This window comes from Gasterosteus aculeatus, chromosome 9, assembly GCF_964276395.1.
Source record: "Gasterosteus aculeatus chromosome 9, fGasAcu3.hap1.1, whole genome shotgun sequence".
NCBI lineage: Eukaryota > Metazoa > Chordata > Actinopteri > Perciformes > Gasterosteidae > Gasterosteus > Gasterosteus aculeatus.
Genome location: NC_135696.1, coordinates 18288331 through 18298142, shown reverse-complemented (window position 1 = coordinate 18298142; position 9812 = coordinate 18288331). Strand labels below are relative to the sequence as shown.

Below are 9812 nucleotides of genomic sequence, written 5' to 3'. Positions count from 1 at the left end.
CTCAGGATAAATAATCGAGCTTATGATAAGTTATATGTACACAATACGTTTGCAAGGATATAGATATATATTTCACATCATATATTTACAGCATTACAGATTCAAAAAATGACTCAACTGAGAACTAAACATTTGCATATCGTTCGTCAGCTGGAAGGAAAACTCTGGTGAGTAAGACCAGACGAGACCTTTCAAAACTCAAATCAACACACTGGTACACCGGCCTCGTCAACTAGGTCATTGAGTAAACACTCTGCACACAACACCCCAAAACCCGTTTTTTTTCCCGCTGGTCTGGCAGAGAAAGAAAAGGGAGGAAAATAAGCAGAGCGATAGTCATTACTTGACATGTCATGACAACTGGTTCCTTTTTTTGTTCACAGCCATAAAAGGAATGTGCTTTTGTGACAGATTTCATCACGTTTCGGTGAAAATTTCTAAAGACTTGCGAACACAAAAGAAAGGAGGCCGCGTGTTTGTACGTTTGTAAACTGCACACTAAGTTTTAGAATGAATACAACGGCAGAAAGCGGCTCGTGCAAATCGAAATGGAGATTTTATTCGGGGCAACGTAAAAAGGAGGTTCAGCAAAAAGAAAACGCACTTGGAATATTTACAACATTTGTACGCGTAACGTATCTTTAAAACACATCCGCGGTTGTTGTGGCTCAAAAGACATTTCTCCTTTTTCCTCCCAGGAAAAAAAAAAAAAAAAGCCCAACGATTTGATTCCAAACCATCTGCTCGAACCATTTGAATCAGACCGTTGGCTCCACAGATGTGTCAAGTGTAGATTACTTTCCATCATCAAAGTGGCGCTCTCAGTTTTCATGCAAACAGGTGTCCCAGAAGTCAGTCTAGGAGGTTGTGTTCCTCGCAGGAGCCCCTCTGCCCTCACAGCCGCGCATGCTCGCCGCTGCTCTTCTCTGGTTGCAACACATCGGCCGGTGGAGTTTGTCTGCCGCAGCCACGACAGAAACATGGAGAACGTGAACTATGACCGCCGAGAGCCGGTACGCCGGCTTCAAACCGAAGCTTTAACACGGATTATTCATCTTACAGAGACCAGGAGCTCTGGTAGAACAAAATAATAAAAGAGATAAAAGAGAAAGCTTTCAGTCCATGTAGTCGAAATCCTCGGGGATCCCGAAGGCTTTATCGATGCGGCTGTCGTCAAAGGAGAACTTCTTCTTCGTCCATGACTTGATGGCAAAAACGTTGTCTGAAAAGCAGGAGTTAAAATCTTTGTTTACATGAGACGAAATACATCGATGCATTCACCCCCCCCGCCCTGGTGTTATGGCATCATGGATGAAGGCACTTGACTTGAGAAAGATGCTCGATCCAAAGAAAAGATCATCGGCCTTGTTGCTCCGATGACAATTCATCTAACAACTGCGGTTTCCTCTTCAATTAATATCCTTGATGGTGTTTGAATATAATTATAGGCTCTTTCCTGATGCACTGTACAAAGGATTTTTAAAGCAGAACATTATTCAGACATATTATGCAGTACATTACTTCTTGGATTTGATGATGCATGATGAGGAATTTTCCTTGGTTTAATTGGAGAAAGTCTGTTTCCAATAGAAGTCAACTCGTACAAGGAAAACACATCATTATATTAACTAGACATTATATTAACTACATTATCGATCAGTATTTGAGTCACACACGAGTCTATAAGTAGCCCAGATAACAGTCACTGTGGCTCTAATCACAAATAACCAGAGATTTAGGAGACAAGCGTTTGAAGAACAAATCAAGCAGCTTCCTGTGGATTAACGCCAGTCTTATCAAGGTCTTACGTCAACAATCTCTGAATCATGCCTTTAGTAATGCCGCTCACTGGCGTTCACTTCTGATCTGACAAAGAGCACTTCCAGTGCAAGTGATTAACTGCGTCAGTGTGTGTGTGTGTGCAAAGGTGCCAAAGGGCAATCGAGTCGAAGTTGCAGCCGCGGGCGGTTCATTACACAGAAAGGACGCGGTTGCGGGACGCTGAAATAACGCCAGCCACACGGCCATGTTTAATGTTTGGTTTGAAAAGAGAAACCGTCACGCAGACTCCCTCCGACGCGCACAGACGTTTAGGCGTCGCCGTGTTGATTCTACGCAGAACTCATCAGAGCAACGAATGCGTTTTAGGAGCGCAGCCGACGTTCCTCGTGTTTTTAAGCTTCTAGAATACAGCGGCTGTTGTACGCTGCGCTGTGAGGAAACACTTCATGTGTTGGTTGAGTCTTGTCCGCCCCAGATGAGGGAAGTACAAGTCATGAAAGAGGCGGAAATGACTCAGAGCTTTAAAAAAAATAAATTAGAATCTCTCGACGCAAGTGAAGCAAGAGTGTGTTGAGAAAAGAAAGCTGACAGAGTGACTTTGCAGAGCATTTCAAATGCAACAATTTGAAGGGTTTGTTTGTGATAAGAACTGGTGTAATGCAGCGCAAAGAATCCACATTTGAGACCCAAAATGTTTTTTTTGTTTCTCCTGCTGTTGTTCAACTCATTTCCTTTCCAGAAAGTGCATTCTTTAAAAAGAGAGAAGGACTCACCTGTCCACCGGGAAACCGCCTCTTTTGCTACAACATTTGACTTTCCTGCAAAACAAAACCTATGATCAATACGCGCTTTATACGTTCTGTCTGCAATGTGTGTTGTTGTGTAAAGACTGCAAATAGTTACGCCGTAGAAACAGAGCGTCAACGTCCGCGTTGTGTGTCCTCGTTCACGAAAGAAGACTCGCGTGCGGTGCGAATGTGAATTAGGCCAAACTCACAGGTGCTTAATGCAGAAGCCCAGCGGACAATTTTCTAGTCCACTCGACATTAAACACACTGGGGGAAGTGGATCCAAATATGCAGCTGTGCAGCAAAACGACCACCTTCAGATGGTCGAGTAGCTGCAGCCACTCGATGGGACGTGTGGCGGTTGACTGTTAAGACTCAAGTGGACAGTTTAGTGGACAGTTTAGCCCAAACGTCACCTGCAGCTGCGGCTGGGAGCAGCCCGCTGGGAAATGCGAACAACGCGATCTGACTGGATCGCGCTCAAGTTTAAAGTGACACTTAAAACGGGATCCAAAACAACAGCAGGTAACAAACGCCGTTGCTAAGCGCCTGAGACAATCGCTTCAGGAAACCACCGCTTATTGAATCCGCATTGACTTTCGGCGGACACTCGTTGGGCCGCGAGTGAGACTGGCGTGCTGCTCCCCGAGGTTTGGCAAATTTCTTCGAAATTTGTCACAACGAACCCCCCCCCCCCAAAAAAAACAAAGAGCGTTTTGGTCCAAGGACACGCTCAGCGATTGTGTCATCGACTCTGCGCGACAGCCCTGTCAGCATTTATTGAGAGTCAACAATGAAAAGCACACATTGATACCCACAAAGATAAATAGCAGCCGAGCGACCAGTCGAAAAGCATCTGACTCACAGGCCTCTGTGAGCCTGGATGACTAATGGTCGCGTTACATAATCCTACATTCATTTCGACGACATGACACACGGACATATGCAAAGATATCGAATATCTGCCAATAAATGAGGCCAGCGCGTAACACGCGATGTTCATTACAAACCCGTAAAATAAATCGGGAAAACATATTTAAGAGCTCTTAAAAATGACAGAAATAAATGTGTGTGCTGTTGTGGTTTCCTCGCAGTAGGGTTTTAAATGACGTCTTAACTCGGCCTGCTCGCAGCGTCACACCTGTTGTGCACCTGTGAACTCCACCTTTCACCACACCAGCTGGGCGGTGCACGACCAATCCAGCTTCAATAAAAACCTTGTTGTCCAGTCGTTGGAGCGCCGGTGACTGTGTAATAAACCAAAAACGTTCTGATGCATCTGCTGCCATCTAAATTCACACGTGAACACACAAAGTTATAAAATGTCTGGGTTTTTACCACGAGTGAATGTATTACTTAAACTGTCATTTTTATCCTTCCCTCTCTAAAAAGGTACAAAATCTAAAACTTTATTTCACAAGGCCCAAATTTCATCAACAATTGAATAAGTAATAAATCATTACCGCCATGCTTGTGCGAATGTCAGGAGAAAAACAATATTTACGTTGCGTTGGATTGAACGTTCAAGCAGAACGTTTATGACAACACACGTGTTCCATGTGCACACAAGGCAACACGGCCTGTCTGCCACAGGTCGGCCGTCACGTGACCTGCCCATGGCGGTTTCTCCATGGCGTTTCAACGCTAAACTGAAAGGTCAGAGGTTGCACGGTTGCAAAATATCAAAAAAAAGGGGACATGGCAGCTGAAGCCACGTCTCTGTTCGCACAGCTTGCGTCACCTCGACACCAGTTTGTGGTTCATGCTGCAGTTTTATAAAGCGACACAACGGCGCACATGAAATCGAGTTCCCAGCAGTGCGCTTAGAGGCGAGAACTGGTGTGACAGTAAATTAAATTAAGTTTGTTCCACATCCTTTGCAGCCCCGGTTCATTGTTACAGTTTACTGTTTTCATTCACGTCCCTGAAGTACACGTGTGTCCGTGTTGTGTGGGCTCAATACTTTATTTGGGAAAAAAAACCCTGAAAACATAAATGTCCACCTTGTTCTAAAGTAGTATTTTTATCACTCCCATATTTAACGTTTGCAGGAGACTTCACTGAAATAGAGCAGCTCCTCATGCACAAGTCTCCATTCATTCCCGGGTGTGAAACCGCCAGTTTAAAGTAGCTGGAGTGTCTCTTGGCCGTAGCACAACTCCTCTGAATAAGATAAAATGAAGAAGCGCCATGCGCCTTCGCGAGTCCCCGATCTTGGAATACGGTCTCCCATCTTTTTCCTGTCAGTCATCTTTTTTGGCGTCTGCGGAAAAAGCCTCCGCTTCCGATCCCAAACTACCGTTGAACCCTCGAATAAACACACGTTACGGACCGAGCTTGTGAATCCAGCGGCATCAGCTGATACCACCCAGTTAGATACGAGAAGAAAAGAGGGACATTTTCAGGTCATCGATGGCGTTGCGTCTGCACTTACTCATGTCCTCAATGACCTCGGGGTCACACTCTCGGTACTTCTCCAGCTCGGCCTGCAGCCGAGTTCGCTCCTCCTTCAGAGCCTGCAGCTCCTTCAGCAGAGCGCCTCTCTCCTCCTACACAGACACGGGTCATTTAGGGGGTTTTATCAAGTGAATTAACAGGGATTTGTTGACCTTTTTCTTTAATTGCATTAAACGTCACATTTTTACGGAGGATATTCTTACTGTATCTTCTCGTCCCACGGTCGCTTTTTCCACAGCTTTCTGCACAGAGACTTTCCGCTGTTTCGCTTCAGAAATCTTCAAAGTAAAGAAAAAAGGGCTTTTCCTGTATTACAATGTATACAATGTGGTTATAAGATGTGGAAAAGTCACTGAGAAGCAGTCTGGTTAGCACGTCGCCGACCACAGCTATGAAAGCTTGTAACACCTACACGCAAACTTAAAATCCTAATGGCTCACCAGTGAATAAGAGGCGAATGGTTTATCCATATTAATAGTTAGTGATGCAAATGGGTATTACTATAATGGCAGAAAGGCAGGAGGTGGTGTTATTTCCATGCATATTTTACATAGTTAACAGACCGTAGTAATGAGACCTACACATTTCCATTCCTGTCATGTTTACACGTCATTATCATCTAATGACTGCGTACGTTGTGACGCTCGTGGTATTATCGCACATCGGATCGCTGCTCTGCGCGATTGAGCCGGCGACCATCTCTGCGGAGTCGCCGCCCACCCGCCGTCTGTCTGTCTGTCTGTCTGTCTGCCCCCGCCACGGGGGACAGGAAGTGGGACACAGAGACGGTCTGAGGCGAGCGGTGTCTCTCTGCGTGTCAACTCATTTCTGCTGCTCAGATGATCAGAGTTGAGTCAGAATTATGGAGCTTCTGCTTTTTATGCATTTGGTAATTTCTCGGGTTTATTTTGAATATTCAAATTGAAAAATAAATGAACCAATTAAAAAAAAAAGAGAAAAAAAATCCATGTATAATTTAACCACTTGCCGGTTTTCTCTTCCCATTTTCAGAAGCACGGTCCGATCCGGCCAACTCATCATGAACTCATTTACAGAAAACACACTTCTGCTCGAATCCGCCGTCTCCGCTCAGGAGGGACTGCTGCACGCCACCGGCTGTTCAGAGCAGGACGAACTGTCCCGATTGAGTTTTGTTTGGAAACATCTGCAGCTTTGGGGGGTAGAGGGAGGGGGGGGGGGGGCACAGGACCAAAACTCACCTGGGTTTGCAGCTCCTCCAGTTTGTGCTTGCAAGTGTTCAGGGCCTTGCTGGGAAAGGCCCAGTAGTAGTTTGATGTGCCCACTCTCTCACAGTCCACCATGTTGTCATCCACCAGGCTCTGCAGAACGTCCTTCACCGACATCGGAGCTTAAAAGCAACAGAGGGGAGGAGGGGAGCACACCGCCTACATTTAAAGACCCACAATCCTTCAGTTTCTATTATTACACTGTTTGGCGTTTGTGGATTAGGGAGGTGATTTGTGGAAGGAGGATTTATAGCAGGAGGTGTGATTGTTATGAGCTTATGAGGCTTTAGGTGACGTTGAATCCCTTTGGTGTCGAATACAATATCTTATTCTACGGAGGAAAAAACAACAGTCAGCACGAGGCCTCATTTTTACGGGCGAAGCGTCCCGATGTTTGACTGAGCCCACACATCTGCAGCCTATCTGGTCCCTTTATGCTCATCGGCGAGCGCGCCGCGTGAGAGGATGTGAGAGAGCAGGAGTTCCATCTCAAACAGAGTCAGCGGTGAAATGCGATACTCCCACACATTTTGCTCTGCCGATCCTCCGCGAAACTGAAAGGGCTCATCCGCTGCGTTGAGGACTGAGAGGATGTTGAAAGGCAGCAAAAGAGAATATTTTAAAGCAAGGGTTGAAAATGAAAAACACTCCGAATGGTTTTGACCAAGCTTTTGCGTGTTATTTTTGGTCTCCTTTAAACTCCGGCCTCCCAAACGTTGCCCGTGTGTCATTGTGACTCTTTATTCAGTTTTTAACGGAGTGCACTCCCACGGCCCCTTTTCTCACATGTTCTCTTCCTCAACAGAAAAATGTGCCCCAACACAGATCTATTGTCCCCCACCCCCTTCCCTCATCACTCTCCAACTACATCATGCCCAAGCAAGGGAGACCAAAACATGTGCTTTCAATCAGAGTAACACAATCCAGTTTCCCCGGATTAATGTTGTGTCCACTTAAAAAAGAAAAAAAAAAAAAAAACTCCCCCGGTCACCCACACAACACAGCTTTGTTCCTCTGCAGCTTTTAAAAATCCACGTTCTCATATACATTTGAAATGTCCCCTCGGCGCTCATAACGTGGAGCTCCATGACGGCACGGAGGCGTTTGCATTACGCACTGAATACAGTGAGAGCTGATCCTGGTTGGTCATGTTGAAGCATGTCGCCACAATGGTTTAAGAATGCAAGTGTTTACACTGACTTTGTGGTCTTTGGAAATAATAATAAATATTGGAAATATTAATATAATAATAATAATTACTAATATAATAATAATTATTATTTATTTTACTCTAAAGAGCATTTCTTGTATTTATTGCTGCTTTGCATAATGCAGCGCTGTTCATAATTGTATGAAACAAATTTGTCTTTAAAGTTTCACCTATTGGGGAAACAACTCCAATGTCTGGTTGTGCTTCTTAGTCCTGGATGCTTTTAGTTAGTTCATATGTCTGCAGGGCTGGTAACATTTATTCAATTAGCAGTTAGTTAGTGTTAAGCTTGTTTTCGTGCGGAATTCTTTATTTCCAAGAATAGTAATGAGTACATTTCTAATGAACACAAGATTTAAAAGTGATTCATTGCGGAAAAACAATTAGATCAATATGTGGATTAAATCAACTTGTATGAAGATGAGACCAGTGCGGTGCATGGCCTTAAAAAGACGGCAAAGCAAAAACTAACTAATGGCACATTATGTTTTTTTCCCATAGAAATCTCTCCCGTCTCCTGCTCAGACTCCCACATGCATGTTTTCCTTTTCTTAAAATAGAGCAATACAAACCATTAGATTTATTTTATTTATTTATTTATTTAGTGGCAACCGGTGGGGGAAACATATTTCCTTGCCAGCGAATGTGAACACCAAATGAGCTGGACACACGTTAACAGACCGCTTAAAGTAAACACTCCATTACTCATTACTCACTTATTCCCTTCGTCTTCGGGGCGATCTTCTCAATGTCCTTCAGCTGAAACACATCTTTCTACAAAGAGAGAACATGTTTTTGAAAAGTATTGGTCTTTATCACACAAAAGGAACTACTTGAATTATTTCCAAGCATATTTGCCTGTAATAGAATGCCTTTCCAAATATTTTCTAGCATTAAAATATTATTTTGGTAGCTTACAATAAAATAGTAACCGTCTGTTCTTTTACATGTTTGCCTGATTTGATGTCATCATAGTGACAGAATGTTTGTAGAGCACTTTAACTTGTATTATTTTATTACAAGCAAATTCTTACTTGATCAAAATGACTTGTTGTGAGACTTGAACGGACAACTCTTCTAATGAAAACAAATATATCTATTAGAGGAAATATATTATTGACTTTCTAAGACCAGATTAGTAACCGATCCTATTTGTGTTTGTTGACGATCTATCAAGGACCCCACGACCAAGTTGTGTGTTCACTCCAAGAACAAACTGTTCCGTCTCTGCTGAAGGGTTTAAAATTAGAACACAACAACCTCCTCAGTGTCACTCCAGCATCAAGTCGCTGCAGGTCTATTTATGTTTTGGTGGTTGTTTGCATGTTGGCCTTTGTCTTCCTCGCAAAGAGGTGGCAGCCTAAAGTAACATCAGCTAAATTAAATCAACACTTAACAATACTACATAACAACTCGTGGGTGTAAAACTCACCGTTTCAAAGAAAATCTCCATCATGCGAGTTCTCTTCTCCTCCAAACTGAGTCCTTTCTTCTTTGACTGGGACAGATTTAACATAACGTCAGCTACCAACATGCCACCATACTGAAGTTACAGTAAACACAGTGCGACGGATTGATTGACGTGTGATCTTCCCTGTTGTTGATGAACAAAGCTTCGGGCCGCCACAGACACCACTGGGCAACACTGCACTCGGCGAGATATTACACATGACGTAATTGCGTATGACCTTATGACGTATTATTGGTGCTGCAGGCTAATGGCTAATTGACCGAAAGCTTATTGTAATATACAGACTGACGAGGCTGCAGATCAGAGACATGCCCTCCCATTAATGAAACAAGGGTAACAACCACGCCAATTAAAGTAATCTATATACATCGTGAAATCACGACCGTTGTTGACAAGTGTGTAACTTTAATATCGGACGTGTTAGCATCTTAACGTCTTAACTGACGCTCTCGTTAGCTCGGAGCTAGCTTGATAATACTAACATGAAGGTAAGCGTCGGTTGTCTCTGAGAGCACTATCAAAATCAAAAGCGACGAAAGGGGGATATGTGCTTACCATTGTATTGCGTTGGCTGTGGCGCCAGCGTCCACTGACACGAGTGGCTTATTCACGATAATATTGCACTGCGCTAATGTTTTGTCTGTCACCCAAACAGGAAAGAAATGATTCGTAGGTCCGAAATTCCCGCGGAATGCTTGTGCTGCCTTCAAGGACCCTCGTAAATTCCTCCTTAATTTCCTCTGTAAAACAAACTGCTGTTACCACGATCAATGTGCTAAGTTGTATTTATTTTAAAAGCGAACAGGAAAATGTCTTATTTGTGCTGCATCGTTATATGATAGGGTGGACCGTGGTAA

At 43.8% G+C, this 9812-nt stretch overlaps 1 protein-coding gene across 4 annotated transcripts; it reads right to left on the bottom strand.

The window, feature by feature from the left end:
- Positions 1–48: 48 nt before the first annotated feature.
- Positions 49–9673, bottom strand: mnd1 (meiotic nuclear divisions 1 homolog (S. cerevisiae)). 4 transcript variants are annotated; one of them, XM_040186449.2, is made up of 8 exons: positions 9511–9673; positions 8917–8982; positions 8201–8258; positions 6248–6396; positions 5231–5305; positions 5005–5119; positions 2556–2600; positions 49–1222 (listed from the first exon to the last, which is right to left on the bottom strand). In XM_040186449.2, the coding sequence occupies exons 1-8, from the start codon at positions 9511–9513 to the stop codon at positions 1116–1118; spliced, it is 618 nt and encodes a 205-aa protein (XP_040042383.1). In that variant the 5' UTR covers positions 9514–9673; the 3' UTR covers positions 49–1115. The 4 variants fall into 4 exon arrangements, with proteins under 4 accessions (XP_040042383.1, XP_077965427.1, XP_040042382.1 ...); XM_078109301.1 differs by lacking the exon at positions 2556–2600; XM_040186448.2 differs by lacking the exon at positions 9511–9673 and having other exon boundaries at positions 8917–9141.
- Between the last annotated feature and the right edge of the window lie 139 nt (positions 9674–9812).